Source organism: Cloeon dipterum, chromosome 4, assembly GCF_949628265.1.
Source record: "Cloeon dipterum chromosome 4, ieCloDipt1.1, whole genome shotgun sequence".
NCBI lineage: Eukaryota > Metazoa > Arthropoda > Insecta > Ephemeroptera > Baetidae > Cloeon > Cloeon dipterum.
This window is the reverse complement of record NC_088789.1, coordinates 34,320,977-34,338,465: the sequence shown is the minus strand read 5'-3', so window position 1 is coordinate 34,338,465 and position 17,489 is coordinate 34,320,977. Positions and strand designations below refer to the sequence as shown.

The 17,489-nt window shown below is 40.3% G+C and overlaps 2 protein-coding genes across 2 annotated transcripts; one reads left to right on the top strand and one right to left on the bottom strand.

The window, feature by feature from the left end:
- Positions 1-313: 313 nt before the first annotated feature.
- LOC135943030 (uncharacterized) lies at positions 314-3,994 on the bottom strand. The gene is made up of 6 exons (XM_065489418.1): positions 3,906-3,994; positions 3,356-3,437; positions 3,086-3,294; positions 2,843-3,027; positions 2,687-2,789; positions 314-2,625 (listed from the first exon to the last, which is right to left on the bottom strand). Exons 1-6 carry the CDS (start codon positions 3,964-3,966, stop codon positions 2,549-2,551), a joined length of 717 nt encoding a protein of 238 aa, XP_065345490.1. The 5' UTR covers positions 3,967-3,994; the 3' UTR covers positions 314-2,548.
- A 10,018-nt stretch (positions 3,995-14,012) lies between these two features.
- On the top strand, positions 14,013-15,922 carry LOC135942980 (uncharacterized). The gene is made up of 5 exons (XM_065489353.1): positions 14,013-14,242; positions 14,314-14,333; positions 15,021-15,168; positions 15,336-15,512; positions 15,566-15,922. Exons 2-5 carry the CDS (start codon positions 14,322-14,324, stop codon positions 15,739-15,741), a joined length of 513 nt encoding a protein of 170 aa, XP_065345425.1. The 5' UTR covers positions 14,013-14,242; positions 14,314-14,321; the 3' UTR covers positions 15,742-15,922.
- The last annotated feature ends 1,567 nt before the right edge of the window (positions 15,923-17,489 follow it).

Genomic DNA, 17,489 nt, shown 5'->3' with positions numbered 1-17,489 from the left:
CAGAAAATTGCGGCAAGAATTGAAAGATTGCTCGACAAAAACCTGCTGGGGAAAAAGGGCCCGTTAAGAAGTTTCTCCAAAAACTCCCACTCAAAATTTATAGTATTAATTATGCGTCGGAATTAGTTCACTAGAATTAATTTTTAATACCTTCTCTGATGTATATTTGAACAAAATTACTCAGTTATTTTAATTTAAAATAGAAGCATCAATTTCATTATAAGAAATTCACATTTTAGACACACAAACACTGAAACGAGAATTAAAAAAAATCAAGAACTATCCTATGCACACCAATTAATTACTACGAAAAACATGTATATTAGCAGCCACTATGAGAATGGCTGAGGCCATCTAGCGTACGACTTGGCAGCTCTCTCAATCTTAACCAAGCCAATAGCTGGCCTTGAAATTATTTTTCTCTTCCTGTCGCGCTTCGTTGGCTGTGCGAGTGTGTGACCCACTAACCCAGACTCTCCCTTTTTTCTCCCCAGCTCTCGTTCTGAGGGTTCATTGTGCTCCGCTTCTCCTTTTTAACGCTGGTTGCGTGTGCGCCTCCGTGCCTCGTTAGGAGCCTCTAGTCGCAAGACAAGCAATTTGATAGAAATAAATCGCTTAAGTGCTGCGCGATTTAGTTTGTAGCCGCACACGCCAGGCTTTGATATTTTTTTAGATGAATTTCAATCCCCGAAAAAAGAAATCTAAGCCGTGGCCTTTCTGCGGCTGTCAAAATGTGAGCTTATTGAAACACGATCCAGATTGTTATTTTTTCCACGAGGTCCATCTAGCTGTGATATTGAGAATCATTCAAATATTTAATTGGCCCTTTAATTATTATTTAGTATTTTTTTATTCGTTAGGTTGAGAAAAAAAGGGGGAGCATGAAATAAGGCGATTCAACTAACATAGCTTCTCTTTGAAATTAACTTGGTAAAGAGCAGATCAGAATTTAATTGTTCTTTATCTAGTCAGATGTTGAATTTATAAAATTAACGAAATATTTGTTCTACATTTCGTCATTTTGAATTCGAATTACCTTCATTCCAAATAATTTTCCAGAAAAATGAATTTTGAATAGATATTCAACTAAATTGCACACGACAGAGCGATTTATTTTCTATCTAACTGCTTACTCTGCGATGGAGGCTCCTAACGAGGCACGAAGGCGCACACACAACCAGCGATGAAAAGGGAAAGCGGAGCACAATGAACCCGAGAACACGAGCCAGGAAGATGATGGGATTCGGCGATTCACACACACACGCACGCACGCAGAGAAAGGAAGAGAGAACTACAGACAATGTGTAATGACAAATATAAAAAAAATAATAGAAGGGGTACATAACAATTGAGATATTGAAACAATAGCGCTTATCAAAAAACTGTACTCAACAAAATCTCTCAAATCACAACTCTGTCTTCGTCGCCGTTCTTCTTACGGCTTAATAAGGGTGGAATCAAGTTGATCATCCACGCGGACACAATTGGCGGTGTCCGCACCTCTCTTGTACGATGCCCAAGAAGGCGCTGCAGGCCGTCGGTGTCAGAAATACCAAACGGCCTCGCAGGGCACCTGAGGGTAGCGAATTAAATAGTCAGATAATGGCCCGATAAATTATTGTGCACAAAAGTCACATAAATAAGGTAGAAGCCCAAATAAAAATCCCATTTACGTTTGATAATTTATAAAGAAGGTAGAAAATCCGATCAGACAAAGATCGTTGGTTGGCAGATAGCACACCAGCTTGCCTGCTATGCCTGTTGGTGGTTTTCGGGCCTCTGACTTTTAAATCACCGAGAGTGCAACGCATTGCACTCCCCTCATGCGCCTGCGAGGTTTCCCAAATAACGCAATAATAATCATTCTCAGCATGCGGAGAATGATTTTTACATCACTTCATTCGTTCGACTCACATAATATTAAGAAAAGCGCAATTTGAGAAAATAGGAGATAAGTAGGAGATAACGAAAAATACAAAAATTAAAAAATAACTCGTCTGTTTGAATAATTTACGCGTTGATTTCGCAAAATTCCAATTATTCAATACGACGTTTTACCAAATCCTATAGAAACCCGTGACCATTATTTACATCCATAAGGGGATGCATTACAAATACTCGTTATACCATAAGGGGGCAGATTACAGCACTGTTTTTTTAGCTTTACCTTGAAACACTGTAGTGCTTTGCGCGGGTCGCGGGTTTGAGGGTTGAACCAGCAAACTCGCACCAAACCCACGGGTGCGGGTTGGCGTAGTGCGGTTTGGTGCGGATGCGGTTTCAAATTTTGAAAAAAGATATGGGTGCGGTTTGGGTGCGGTACGAAATAAGCGGGTTCGATGCGGGTTTGGGTTGAAATTTGTTCCCGCGCAAAGCACTAAAACACTGTACAATGCTATCATTATGCCCAACGTTGCAATTTTCTTTCAAGGTTGTGTTGCCGTAATCCGCCTCTTGAAAGAAAATGGCCATGCTAGGCATAAGGATAGCATGTAGAGTGTGTATCAAGGGCAAGCTATAAAAAGCAGTGCCATAATCCGCCCCCCCACTAAATAATAGCATCGTTTTCGATCGTTTTCTCGCGCAATTGTTGGATGGGTGTAGAATCAAGTGGTGCACTTGTTGCTGAAACACAGAAATGTGTACTGAATACAACACCATCATCATCATTATTAAGATGGATTACAATCAAATGTGGAGAAGGGTACAGCTGCATTGTGCATTCCCGTTGATGTTATCCTGCATGATTCCGATCGGATAGTTTCCTCGTCTGAACCTCCTCGGCAAGGCTGCGAATAAATTAAAGAATGTAAATGTTGCATACCCAAAATTTAAAACTTACACAAAATATGGTGAGTGTAGGTAATGAGGTTTTAAATTTGTTTAATTTTTCTAGTGCGTCGTTTACTTCCTTCTTGGTGAGGTGTTCGAAATCATTTGATTCCACATCCCTATGATCGGTTAATATTTTTTCTCCCTCTTTGCCTTGTGACAGAAAAACAAGCACCAGGACAGAAGGACCACCATCTATTTTTAAAGTATTTCATTAGTGTCTGCAGTGTAACAAAATAATGAAGTTTGGCACCTGCTGTTAGGTCAAAAAGAGACAAAAGCTTATCTTGATCAGAGAGAAGTTGGAGCAGATGATCTTTTCGCGGTGATGACAGGCTTCTAAAGTGACAATTCCGGTCGTCGTAAAAGGATTTCTCCAGAGTTACTACATCCTCTTTATCACCATCTCGTTCCCTGTCTTTGATTCCATAGAAGTTGTAGTGTATGAAAAGTACGCAGATGCTTTTAAGAGAAAAGTTCATATTAAAATCGGATAACGAAACTTCTTTTTAGGAAAATTTACTTGCGTGCGCTATTTTTTTCGTTGTTACTGTCTTCAAAAAAGCCAAGATCTGCTCTTCCTTTTGGCTTTCCTAGGTGTTTACCTGAAATTTCGATTTTCAAAACGATGAATTTTATTGACTAAATCAAAAACAATCTTGAAGATCTGACGGGTTTGAATTTCCCTTACACCCCTCGAATAATCTATAACTTTTACAGGAAATAAGCGTATCATTTAACTAATATGTTATAATCACAAATTTCCTTCCATCCAAATAAGCGAATTTCCCGTTTTGAGTTATATTTATTCGCATGTTGCAAAAGGACAGACCACGTTCTCATGCATTGGTTGGCAGAGGTATATATTTGTATGGGCTGACCAATCTGACCGTAGTGGTAATCCGCAACGCAAAAATTGATCGTTTAGATTACGTGCATAACTCGCTGACAACTCATAACGGAGAAATAACGTTCAAGGTAAGAAATATTTTTTAAACATAAACCATAATTTAACGGTCAAATTATCTGCGTATTTATCGAGAGTTTGTTTATAATTTTACTGAAATTTGCACCTGTTGAGACAGTTGGGTTGATATTATCATCCCATTCGTTGCTCATACCTGATTCCTTCATCTGGCCTGTCTCGCGTGATTCATTTTCATACACCTGCTCCCTATGTATTATCCTACAGAAAAATTATATAATTAATAAAATAATTGGATTTGTGCTAGGCAAATATAAATTAATAAGGTTTTAATTAACCTGCTGTAAATTCTTCGGGGGTATGAGCACAATTGATTCCCCTTTCCTTTCAAAAAGGCACGAACTTTGTCATTGATTAGGCATAATATGTTCGTGGTCAAGAGCAGAACGTTGACAGCGATTGAAATTATGGAAACCACCAGCCAGCCGTTTATTCCGCTCGTTGTGACATCTGGATCTGGATCTGGAGACTTTGAATAGGAGCCCTGCTCGTAGGTGAGTGACAGTTTCTTAGGGCAGTGGCCTGAAGTAAAGCAGAAGGGTATGAATAAATTAATTATTTATTACCAAACAGCAAAAATAAATAAATTTAAAGGCATTACTTAAATCACTTTTGCAGTTGACAGCGAAAAACGAGCCTTCGTTAGTTTCATCACGCTGAACGGTGCAATTACACACTTTTCGAATATCTGTAGACGCTTGTGGCAAACTTTTGCACTGCATGCCTTTACTTGTTGCGTTGTACTTGCAGTAGTCGTATTTAATTTCTTTTGCTGCAAATCGAAATAACTTTAAGATACATAGTATAGCAGTGCGATACCTGTTGGGAAATTTGATTGCAAGTTTCACTTGTACCCATATCATGAATTTAACATTATATTAAAGTTCTAGAAACTTATCGTGGTTCGAATTGCATACTACATATTCACAAATCTTTAAAGATACTTACAAGAAGCGCCAAACGCGAATTCCCAGTGGTCGACTAAATCATCTTCAAACTTCATGAGAACTCCTGCTTTCATGCTTGGAATAGAGATCAGGACACATAATGCGATGACGAGCATCTTCGGTTCCGGCATCCACCTCTTCTTCCGTGACTTGTGTTCCACCATGTTGAAAAGACTGCTGCAAAAACCCTTACAATTAGTGCTTAAAAGTCACTATGGCCAGTGGTTACTTCTTCGTTACAGTTCGAGACTCATTCCCGCTGTTGTGCATTAAGAAAACCAAAAATTTGTCCATCCAATTGCCATAGAATCGACAGCAAAGATTGTATTAATATCAAAAATTGTTTTACCGATTCTTCGGTTGGCTGGAATTATTTTTGGTTTGATCACATAAAAAAGGAACCGTTTTAAGAGCAGAATGCACAACTGCTGGATTGAGTCTTAAATCAGAGTGGAAATTAATTTAAAATACAAGAGCGAGTATTCAGGAAAGGTTTTCCTGTTTGAAAATAGAATTTTCTTGTCCTGTCCTGTTCCTTTAGCTTTATTCCTGATTTTTTACTACAGCAAAACGGTCTTAGGAACTTGTAAATATAGTTACCATCACTTTAAATAGGATTTTGATTTTAAAATAAGAATTTTGAGTTTAATTTGGGCTGTGGAGACATTTTAGGAAACGTCCTAAAACCGTGTGGAAATTTAAATTTCGTGTAGTCTTCAAATCAGTTTTTTTCTGATATGAAAAAGATTAATATCGTCCTTAATATTATTTGTTTTCAGACATCTTCTGACCTCTGCCAAAAGTGGATTCACTTCAGAAATTACTCTACAAATAGCAAAATTTTTGCGATCTCGCAGGATGGAACAATAATGTCAAATTATTTCGGTTTGTACATTTAAGGAATATGTATATATTTGGGGGTATCCCAAAAGCGTCTTCGAGAGGCAAATTTGCTAAGTGATCTAAAATTGTGGTGCAGGAATCGCATATTTTAAATTTTCCGTTAAAAAAAATACGAGTTATAATTCGGCGTATTGCTTTTCTACAATATGTAGTCCTTTGTTGCGAATATCTGCAACACAGCTATACAAAAATACATGATTAGTGCCCTCCGAACCCTTAGCTTACAGCTCGCAGAACTGGAGCGGCCTCTTGGCCTCGCCGAGCCTTTTCGCTGCCGCCGATCCATCCCTCTAACTCATCGTTGCGGCGGCTGTCTCTCACGATCAATCGTCTCTCAGATATTATTTAATTCTTACTATTTTACTCTAAATCCTTCGTCGGCCAGAAGGGCCCAAACAAGATCAGTCGAACTAACATGAGATTTGCTTGTAAACAATTGATAAAGTCCCGGAGCCAATCTTAATTATTCCGCGTCGAGAGCCACGCGAGGCCACAAGCTGAGAATAATCAGGACAGTCGCTTTAAATAATAATCTATGAGCTTTTTAAGACAGAAAAAAGGCTGCTCCTTAAGTGAGCCCTTAATTAATGATGAAATATTCAGATTACTTTGTCCTTTAATTATATTGCTGGTCAGGGGAAGACAAACTGCGAAGAATTGGGCTTATAGAAATTATATAGGTTGTTTTGAGTGACTCTAACAGAGAGAAAACTACTTTCAATCGCGAAATTGGCCGTAAATTACGTTACTGAAGTTATTAAGTTACGCGGACGAGACTTTGAAAATAAACGACAAATTCTTACTGTGGCTGGCAAGGCAAAAGAGGGGCAACTAGTAGGCAGAGGCGCAGGAGAGATGCTGCTCGGCAGAGGCCAGGCAACCGTCTGTGGACCGAGCCGGCGAAAGCCGCCTCAAAGCTCGGGGGTGGTGTGACACCGCTTGGGGTGTCACGTGCCAGCCAGAGATGGGAAAATTACAGTTTGGGGCGCCTTTAAGTTCCTTTAAGTTATACAGTGCTCGTTTGTCGTTTAAGGCAAAAAATAAAGAAAGACCAATTTTATACATAAGACGGTGTTGTTCTTGGGTAGCGGCCGCGCGCCGCGCCTTAGGTCTGCAGACGCATGTTGGGGCAAATCAGGCCGAGTCGTGTCACGACATCTTTAAATTGGTGGCTACAAAATTAACCTTAAAAAATTTTACTCTTAAAAATGCGCAATTTTGATGTAAGATTTTGAGAGAAATAAATGAGACTTTTTTGATACAAAAATATTCCATGTTTGTGGAGCGAAATAGCAGCAGTCGCACAGCGGGTATAATAAGCGCCTCCCGCAGTCGCGCGCGCTCGTACTCGCATACTATGTATGTATAATGTAGACAGACAACCACATTTTCCTCTTACGTCGACATCTATGCTATTGACAAATTTTCTAGGCTTTTCGGAATTTTAGAGAGTTCCGAAATGGGCGGAAAAAATCAACAAACTGCATTTTTGATGCCTGGATAAATACTGAACGTCCAGTCGATCGTCTCGACTTTTTAACTCTAAAATAATTTTTACCATCAACCCTTGTTTAAAAATAAACAAACGCGGTTGTATGTACGCAAGGCAACCTCAAACAACGCCAAACAGCGGCGTACTCCGCGATCAGAAAGTGCAAAATAAATTGAAATAATTTTATGCATAACCTATCTCAAGTTTGACTTTTCTAATTTCCAATTCTTCCTAGCTGTCGCGGGAAACTGAAAATACGTATTCGACACGCAATTTAATGTTCACTTTCCAATTAATTGATAATATATTAATGTACCGTAAGTTCTGACAGCATATAAAAAAGATAAACCCAATTATATCTTCAACAATTGAGCACAGCAATAAACCCCAAATTGTGACATAAAGTGTGAAACCCAAGATTTCTAGATTTACCCTTTTTGTTTTAAGAAATGAACTACTAAGTAGTTGGGTAACTTGACGTGTTTATTTGTTTAATAACCATGCGACACCAACTTCTACAGACACAAGTGTGGCTTTTCTCTGTAAATTAAAAGAACCGGCTTCATTGTGCACCATGTGCTCTCCCTTTTTAACTCCGCCGAGCAAGCAAACGGGCGTTGTTTTTGTGCCTCATTAGGCGTTAATTTCGCGTACTGTAAAACGGAATAAAAATTTTGCACTTTGGAGATAGCCAAACACCGTTAAAAATATGTTTATAGTATATGCTCTTAACTTCTATCTTCATGTTACCAAAGAGCAAAATTAAACTAAAACCTATGCTTTGGGACAATGTTCAGTTCAGCCATTTCCTCCTTTTATTCCTTTTGTGACGCCGCAAGCACAGGAGATAGGGGTTGGGATGCTTCTCAAAAAGCACCTGGTGTGCGAAATTATTCGATTACCGTTTTTTTTCACCAGATTAGTGTTCGCCAATTTTGCAATGCGCCAAAATGCACGGTCCGACGGCGGCCGCACCCCTGCCTGGACACCACTCGCGCGCGCAGAGCAAGGAGAGCCGGCAACGTGAGCTGCCGCTTAAGGCCGCGGTATGCCGATGCCGATAGCAACAACGATATTATTTAACTTTGGAAAATTACGATGAGAGTTAAAATTTTCGGTCTATTGGTGACATTTGAGCAAAATTGCAGAAAAAACCGCAAAAAAACAGTTTTTTGCGATGCAGTGGGTTTCCCTGTAAAATGCGGGGTTTTGCAAACCCTAAGACCGATGCGTATTGTAATAACTAGATCCAATATATTTGACACGCTATTCTCTTGCGTACATTTAAATGTTTATTAAACTTTTCCTTTTGTAATATATCAAATGTTGCAAGCGCTTTGCACTAAGCTCCGATGTGGGGGCCAACTTGGATTCGCACCAAAGCCGGTCGCGGGCGGCGGCGCGCCGGCGCGCCGGCGCCTGCGGCGCCGGAAACGACGAGAAGGCGTTTCTCTGGGAGAGATCTCAGGGCGGCCACCCTGAGAAATGTCGCCGGGGTGGTTGGGGGATGTGCGCGCCGGCGAGACGCTTCCGGGGAGGGGTTGCGCGCGGTAAAATCGCTCCGCCGGTCCGGTCGTCGGGCGGCAAACACCTAGGCGCTCTGTTCGAGGGTTTCAGGTCGGGTAACCCTGAGAAAGGTCAGCCGGTCGCGGCGGGTTAAAGCGCTCGGCGGGCACTTTCGAATGAGGGGTCGCGGTCGACGCGGCGGCGAATACTCGGCGAATACTCGGCGAATATACTTTTACTTTTTTCTTTAAAATAAATTAGACTTTTGGCGGAGTGCTCAGTAAATTGACGGAGAAAACGCAGCAACGGTTAATTATATTCATGGCATTTTTGGCAGCCTTACAGCATTCGTCTAAAATTTAGCCACAGAGCGCTTGCGTGATAAAATAAGGTTTGCCGTCAGCTGCGATAATAGGAGTGCGGTCAAACGAGCGACCTGTGTCTGCTTTTTCCTCTTCACATCCGCCAACCAGATCCAGACGCGTGGTCGTTTGGCGCGAATTTTAAATACGCATATCAAAGAGTTAGACTTTCGACTCTCGCAGTTCTCTAACAGTTTAATTGCTCTCAACATTTAAAGTAAAAAATGACATTTTTCATGGAAACCGCCAATTTTTCATCGTATTTATCACGATTTACTTTTTTTTGCAAATACCATGGTCCAAAGCATTTAAACTGGAATGAAAATTTTACAACATCTAAATAAATTCTTAGTTTAAAAATATTTGTATGCCAGCATTGATCATTTAAGAAAAAAGATGATATCTTCTGGCTTGCATTGGCATTCGCCTCTTTTTAATTCATTTTTTGCTCCATAAATTGAGCAGCGAAGCATATGAATGCTTTGGAACCTTTGCTGCGCCTCTTTTTTAACGGCAGTGCAGTACCACGGGGATTTCATGTGTCATGTGCCGATAATAATGCCAAGGTCAGCTCCCCCCGCACTCCGCTTGCTGCTTTTTCTATTATCTGCCTTGCCAGAGGTCTTAGCGAGCCGTGCCGTGACGCGCCTTTTTTGCTCAAATATTGAGTCAGCCGCATCCGCCAGTTTTAGCGAGCTGCGCTAAGGATAAAGTGTAGATAAGGAGGCGACATTCGGTATTAGAGCTGATAGCTACCCTACTATGTATATGCACATCAGCTTTATTTATATAGTATTAGGGTAGCAGCTCTGATACTAAAAAGTGTCGCCTCCTAGTATAAAAAAATGTTTTGTTATATTTTTGTTGTGTTCTGGGTGTGGATGTATGGGGCACAGTGGCCCTGCGAAATGCTCAAATTGCTCGACGGGCTGCACCTTTCCTGCACGCGTGATTTGGCTTCACGGGACGAATGTCTAGCGTTTCAATGCAGTGCGCAAGTGGCCCTTCAAAGGACTTAATGTTATCCGTTCGCGGTGTAATTGTTATTGGCACCTGCAGGGTTTCAGCATTCGTGCCAGTGCAGTGCGCGCCCTTCCCGGTCCGCGCGGACACGGATAAAAAAAGAGCAAAAAAAGTAGAACATTATATACCGCCTCTCTAGTTATAAGGACACAAAAGTCGCTATTACTAAAATTACTAAAAACTTCAATTGCAAGTGAATACTAATTAAAAATCAATCCTCTTGGTGCTTTCTAATCGGGGAAATAGTTCCGAGTGCTGGAAAACTTACAAAAAGTGCTGATTGTGGGTGAGAAATGTGTAGCTCTTCCGTCTCGACTTATTTGCGCCTGCCTCCCTTTCAGTCTCGCTGAGCGGAGAGTGAGACTTTTCGTCTATCCGCCTGGTTTGCAAACTTGCTTCGCGAGTGTGTGCTAGCCAACCAGCTCGCTTACCTCCCCTCTCCTTGCCTGGTCCAAATTAAACGTAATCCTCAAAGCGCTCGAAACTGCACGTGCACGCGCGCGACCCCTCATTTTCGCACACCAACTCATCCGCTCAACCAAAAGCTATTTATAAAATTGATATGCTTACCAAGGCCACAACTTCAATTATTTAAACATTTTTATCCACCCCCATATTTTTTGTATAATTATTCCGCTGCGACGATCCTGGCCACTTTAAAAAAACATCTCTTTAATTGCCTGTTTAACCCTTTTGGCCTACCAAATATGGCAAGTCCCAGTGGAGCAAATAAATATTTCTGCTGACTCAAACATAACCTTCTGCATTCAAACTCCAAACTTGAAATTTTTTTGGATTATGGAAATATTTCAACGTCAAATGTCAGCAAATTCATTTTTTTTGCAAGAAATATAGGAATTTATCGAACACGCAATGAGAACAAGCTCGGAAATTAGCCAGCAAATCGCTCAAAAAGTGGCACCGAGTTCGAAGCCTAACTCTCTGATTTTCAACATGAACTGCGACACTCTTCTTGGTGAATATAATTCGATTGTTTCGTTTTTAGTTGGTTGCCCTAAAAAATCAGCTAACATGAGGATACATTATATATCAAAGCACAAATAAAAAATCTAAATCTAAAACAAAAAGATATATATGTTAGCGGCCACTATGAATGGCTGAAGCCACCTAGGCGTTTGGTTTGGCAACTTTCTGCGAAGAAGCAAATTTGGCGGCCGTGGCAATAAAATTTCCCTTCTCTCTGCGCGTTGCTTCGTCTGCTGTGTGAGTCATTGACCCACTAACCCGAAACCCGAACTCTCCCTTTCTTCCCTGGCTCGCGTTCTCGAGTTCATTGTCCTCCATGTGCTCTCCCTTTTTAACTCGTCGAGCAAACCAGCGTTGGTTGTGGGTGCCTCCGTGCCTCGTTAGGAGCCTCTTAATAGTCGCAAAAGAAGCAGTCAGATAGAAATAAATCGCTCATGCTGAACGCTTTAGTTTGTTTCTTGCCAAGAATAGCATAATTTATTTTCAACCCTCAATATGTTATTTTAAACTTAGTCTTGTTATTCCACCGTGCGCCGCGCCTTGGGGTAGGTCGGGCGGAAGAGTCACCCAAAATAAATAAAAGACCTTGACCTTGACAGTCGCGTAGCTGACTGAATTAGCTGACGCCGAGAGGAGAGAAAAAGAGCAGCTGCGGCAGAGAATGAGAGTGTGGCTACAGCTGCCAAGCCGCACACGCCGGGCGAACCCGTAAATTTTGAATTTATTTTTAGATGCTGAATAAAGAGGATCAAACCGTGGCCTTTCTGGCTGTCAAAATTCTCAAAATGTGAGCTTATTTTGAAACACGATCCAGATTGTTCTTTTTTGCACAAGGACCATCTAACTGTGAAATTGAGAATCATTTAAATATATTTGGGCCTTTAAATTTTTATTTCAGTATTTCTATCCACGAGGATGAGAAAAAATGCGGGAGCATGAAATAAGGATAACATAATAGCCTCATATTGAAATTAATTTGGAGCAGAGAGTATCACAATTTGTTATTTATCTACAGTCAGCAATTAACAAAATATTTCTACATTTCTCATCATTTTGAATTAGAATTACCTTCGTTTGAAATGAATTTCCAGAAAAATTAATTTCAACAGATGCTCAACTTAATTTCACACTTCATTTTAATCATTTAACCCCCGAGCTAGCCATGAAAATGATTTATGCGGGAAATGTAAAAAATGTACCATGTCGACCGATATAATATCTGCATCATTTAATTTTAAAAGCGGCTTACAATTACATGCCAATCTCGCAATTAACCTAATTCTCGTACTTTGAGTTTTGCACTTCAGTTTTCTGAAAATAAAAAAAAATCGGTTTTGCGAACCCTGCTTGCGAGCTACATAAATTTGCAGCCAACACGAAAAACAGCACCCAGCGTTTTTTAAGACAATCGACTTATCGAGTATGAACTACTTGAGAAAACATTTCCGTGAAGCAGAGAACGCGGCGCAAAATTTTGTAACTTGGGGGCACGTGAAATTAAAAAATGATAAAAAATAAATATTACGGGCGGCTTGCTGGCTGGCGCTACTCAGCCGATAAAAAAGGTCGGCGGCTGGCTGCTCGAGCAAAAGACCGGCTGAGTCGGCTGGCTGGGTGCGGCGCGGCTTACTCCTGGATTATTTGTATTGGCAACCCGCGCGACATATGCGAGTACGTAGTTGCGGGACTAGCCGCCCGCCGCCACTCGATTAACTCAATTCCTTAAAATAATAAATCTCATTGTGCGCCCCGCAATCACGCTACACAAACACCCAAACTGAAAATTTCAACGTTATGTTCATTTTTGGTTTTGAGAAATTCTTCCAAATTTTCAAAAAAAAAAACATTTTCGATTTTTTAGGTTCTTTGCAACCCTAAATCTCGGGTTCTAGCCATCAGAATTGCAAAAACTGAAAGTTTTGTTCACTGTAAGTTTATCGGCAGTAAAATAAATTATTGGACGCAAGAAATCCTCAACTTTTAATTTCTGAAATAAAATTTGATAGAATTAAACCTGGACCTAAAATTTGTTTAATCGCAGGTATACAATTTAAAAATCTATCCTTGTTTATGCTTTCTGGCACTGCCTTATTACGGTTATTACAAATAATTCAGATCACACAAACTTACTAATACTGCTGACGATGATTGATGTAGCTCATATAATTCCTTCTCTGCTCCTACAGGTTTTGCACTCGCTTGCGAATTATATTCGGCTGCCACCTTTTCTCTCTTGCTCTCGCGAAGAGTCTGATTGTGATTGTGAGACTCCGTCGCCGGTCGCCGGCCTGTGCTTATCCGCCAAGTGGCAAACAGGCTGCGCACGCGCTGGCAGACTGCAGCTTCCCCCTCCGCAAATCACATTTTACTCTCACGGATAACGATTGCTGACTCAAATACAACCTTGTGCATCCAAGATTGGAATTTTATTAACTGTGACACTCTTCTTAAATATTATTCATGGTTTTACTGTATACTATATTTTTTCGTATTAGCTGGCTTCCCTCAAAAATTGAAACTCTGCAAAAAATTAGTGATTTAAAATTTTTGATGCCATAATTTTAATGTTATTTTTTTCATTTTCAAATACATGTTTGGATTAAAAAAAAATAAAAATGTCATTTAGGTTTTTTATCACAAAATCCCAATTTATCAGGTCAAAAGAAAGGATTACTTTCTAAATTGTTAATTGAAAATTTATTTTCCTATTTAAAATTAAAGTAAAAAATTTATCTTTCAACGTCGTCTCTATATTTTGCGTACAAAAAATTTAATAAAATAAAAATAAATTTGAATTTAAGATAATTTTCAGTTTGTTAAGTTAAGCGGTTCCTGACTAAAGTGATAGACTTGCGACGTGACAAGCAGACCCAAGGCACGGCGCGCTGCCGGCGGTGCCTTCCGTGCAGTGGCGCCAAAATTCGGCAGTGCGTGGCCACTCCACCAAGCTAGTCGGCACTGCGTCGCAGTTTTTCCAAAAAACTATCTGCGCAAGTCAATAAAGCTGTTTACTTGTTTCGAAGCTCTCTTCTAGTCAAAAATTATCTGGTGTATAAAGAAGTAAACTCTTTTCTTCTATTTGCAGTAGGCGGGTGCGGAACTTAAAAGAGCCCAGCAAAATCCACGTTACAGCAGTTTGGAATCTATAAGGGTTGCAGAGTATTTTGAGCGGAATTACCAAACATCAGCACATTTGGAAACTAAGGTGAGATCACTTGGTTCACGTGAAATTGATAAAGAGCATGCATAAAGCCACCAATTTTCTCTAAATGTCAGCTGGAGCGATGGGATTGGAGGTAAAACTGCGTCGTACATTAATATATTTGCATTTTTCTTATAATTCAGTGTGTCTCACGGATGGCTAGAATAAATAGTCCATCTTAATTGTAATGATTAATTTTACGCTTTTTGATCCGCTCCCAAACCATCCGCAGATAAGCCTTGTTTCACGTACACCTATATACTGCACAATAGTTATGGCCAAATATAAATTATATTTCGGTTTGGTCGATAGTTCGCCCCCGCCCTCTTTTATTTCCCTCTGAGTAAGCTGATCTCCATCGCCTTTACTCTGATCAGCAAACTCGTGTGGGGGGAATGGGCGATGCGGAGATTTAAAAGTTGGCGTTCGAACGATTTAATTATTTTTCTGAGGATTTTGGAGATTTTTATCATTTATTAATAGGACAATATTGATTTACAGTAAAAATAAATCTATTAAGCGGGAGAGGCCGCGTAAAATTTAACCCTCTCACGTGTGAACGTCTTCCTTTCTTCAAAATATGCAAACTAATTTTAAATATGTTTTTAAACGGAAAAAAGCCATACATGTATTAATTTAGAATTAACATTCGTTCAATCAGCAGTTCATTAGACGCAAATGCGGAAAATCCAGCATGTTTTACTTTTTTATTGCTCGTTGCTAGCAAAAATTTTATTATTTGTTTCAATGAACTAATAAAATATATTTTTCTAAATTTCAGAATGATTTCTTCATCAATAGGAGGTGCGAAATAAAGTTCCTCCTGTTAATTCTCATACTCATCACCGCCTCTTCGAGGTCAAATTGTGCTTCAGTCGAGTTTGAGGACAAGTCTGTGGACAACTGGCAACTGCTGATCGGCGCAAATTGTTAGTACACTAGTTCACCTATATCAGAAAATTAAGAAAAGGGGGCGTGGCACGAACAACCTGCGAAAATTTACAAAATTATCCAAATGTGAAATCGAATTTGGCATTTTTTTCCATGAACACACAATATTTTAAACTGTGGTATTAATATACATAATATTTTGCAGCAAAGGAACTGCAATACGACTTCTGCAAGTATAACGCGACAAGCCAAGGAACCCAGTGCACAAGTTTTGCGCAGGTTGCATCGATAAATATTAACGACGTGTGCAATTGCTCCGTCCAACACAAATTCGAAACTTCTGGCACCTTCACTTTCAGCGTCAACTGCACCAGCAATTCAAGTAAATGATTGGAAATATTTTTAGTAAATAATTAATTCCAATTTTTTAAATAGGTTGGTGCCCCAAGAATTTATTTCTTCATTACCATCAGCAAGGCTCCAAGATGCCGTACGATGTAGGGCACCTGCAAACCCAAGGCGCGGCAGCCAGCCGTTACCCAAGAAGTACCGTTGCATCTATGCAATTGGCCATTCTTTATTTTTCAACTTTGGCGTTTTCCACGCCGTAAAATGTTCAAGTGGTGTCACGCGTCCACCCCCGAGCCTTCGAAGGCTGCTTTTTTGCTGGCTCATTCTCAGACTAGAGCGTCCGTCGGGACCGGGAAATTCGGATCCTTTGTTAGCTTTACCTTTAGCTCTCTCTGCATGTCTCTTACAAGAAATAAACAAAAAGTCAAACAATCGAAGCGATATCTCGGATTTTATTGCTCAATATTTTCTTGACCTAAAGAAGAAGCAGAGTAATTCAGACATTTCAACTATAAAATCTGAGGCACCCTGCCTCTTAATTGTAGTTTTTATTTCTCGTTTTGCGAGTCACAAACATTACTAAATTTTCTGGTCCTCTTGCCGAGGTCTCGCTGCCGTGTGCATGTAGCCATTCGATGCTGAGTAGAAATGATAAATCTCGAAATTATTATTTGCTCAAGAGAAATAGAAGTTCGACTGAACTTGTTATTCAAAGCAATTGGAGATAAATAGTTGTTAAAATATAAGAGACGATTTATCGCGAGAGGCAGCTGCCGCGACGACGAGTTTGAGGGGCGGCGAGTGCGAGTGCTCAGCGAGATCAAGTTCTGCGAGGGGGTCGGCAGCAGCGGGCGACGCGCAGATATGGCGTCCTGTGGAGTACGGTCACGTGAAAATGCGCGAAATGGAACAATTTTTCGTCAATATTGGGACAATTTGAATTTATTTTACTAATTATTGTGTAGTTTGGATCGTAAAAACAAACTCTTGACACTCGTACGGCAATCCAAAGAGATTTTTTTGTTTCCCCCGTTCTGACGCCATCTTAGATCTGCGCATTGGGAACCAATTTCATCGCACATCTGGACCCCGCTGGTGGACAGGCACTAAAAATATATAAATATTTTGTTTTAGCTGTGTTGCAGAAATTTGCAACAGCGATTATTACGAATAAATAATTTAAAAGACTTTCGGCGCTAAATAATTATTACCTTTGTGCATTGCAATGCTAGCGAACACCCTGCAGGTAAGTGGGACAAGTTTCACTTGAGGTGATAGAAAATTCAGGAAGAAATAAATACCTCAATTTCAATTTTCCTGGCCGCGCGAACACAAGAATCACACACGAACGCATGTGTATACAAGCAATCGCTGTACTTTGCTGATGCCGCACGTCAACTGTTTAAAGGGAATGGCTAAAAAAAACGTGCCAATGAGCGAAAAATCGTGCCATTTTCCCAATGCTGCTGACAATGAGAGACAATGATTTAAACTTTTTGCTAGGTCAGTAATATAATTAATATGTTGGTAAATCGCTAATAATGCGTCTGCCTCTACAACAAAAATGTAACGTTCGGCGTGCGGCAGAAAGAGCAGGGCAGGCGAAGAGAGCGAGACCACGCGGCGGTGTTTGTTGTTTTGAAGGCCGTGAAGTGGCCGATAGTGGGATCGAGCGAGCGAGCGAGCGTTGCTCATGAAAAGGAAAGGGAATTTATATATATACGCGATATCTACCGCAAGGGAACTGCGACGCGGCGGTGCGGGCGCAGTTTTTAGTGTCCGTGTTGTGCGCCGCTGTTTGCTGTTTGGCCGTGTGAGCTTCACCTACACAAAACACTGCCTCTCTGTAAGCAAGGGTTATTAATTATCGAAAATATTTAGTTAAAATCTAGTGCTAGGAAGTCGAGACGATCGACTGGGCGTTTTGTTTTTATTTTAGAACCCTTTAAATAGCCATAAATCCTATAAAATTTGCTCAAAATCGTTATAATTTACTGGTATGACATTT

Excerpts from the sequence above, each read along its gene's own strand:
- LOC135943030 (XM_065489418.1), bottom strand. The coding sequence starts at position 3,966 with ATGAAGGAATCAGGTATGAGCAACGAATGGGATGATAATATCAACCCA. Across the intron at positions 3,295-3,355 it reads GAAAAAAATAGCGCACGCAA|CATCTGCGTACTTTTCATAC; the intron begins GTAAATTTTCCT and ends TTCTCTTAAAAG. Across the intron at positions 2,790-2,842 it reads CTACACTCACCATATTTTGT|CCTTGCCGAGGAGGTTCAGA; the intron begins GTAAGTTTTAAA and ends ATTTATTCGCAG.
- LOC135942980 (XM_065489353.1), top strand. Across the intron at positions 15,169-15,335 it reads ACTGCTGATCGGCGCAAATT|CAAAGGAACTGCAATACGAC; the intron begins GTTAGTACACTA and ends AATATTTTGCAG. Across the intron at positions 15,513-15,565 it reads CAACTGCACCAGCAATTCAA|GTTGGTGCCCCAAGAATTTA; the intron begins GTAAATGATTGG and ends TTTTTTAAATAG.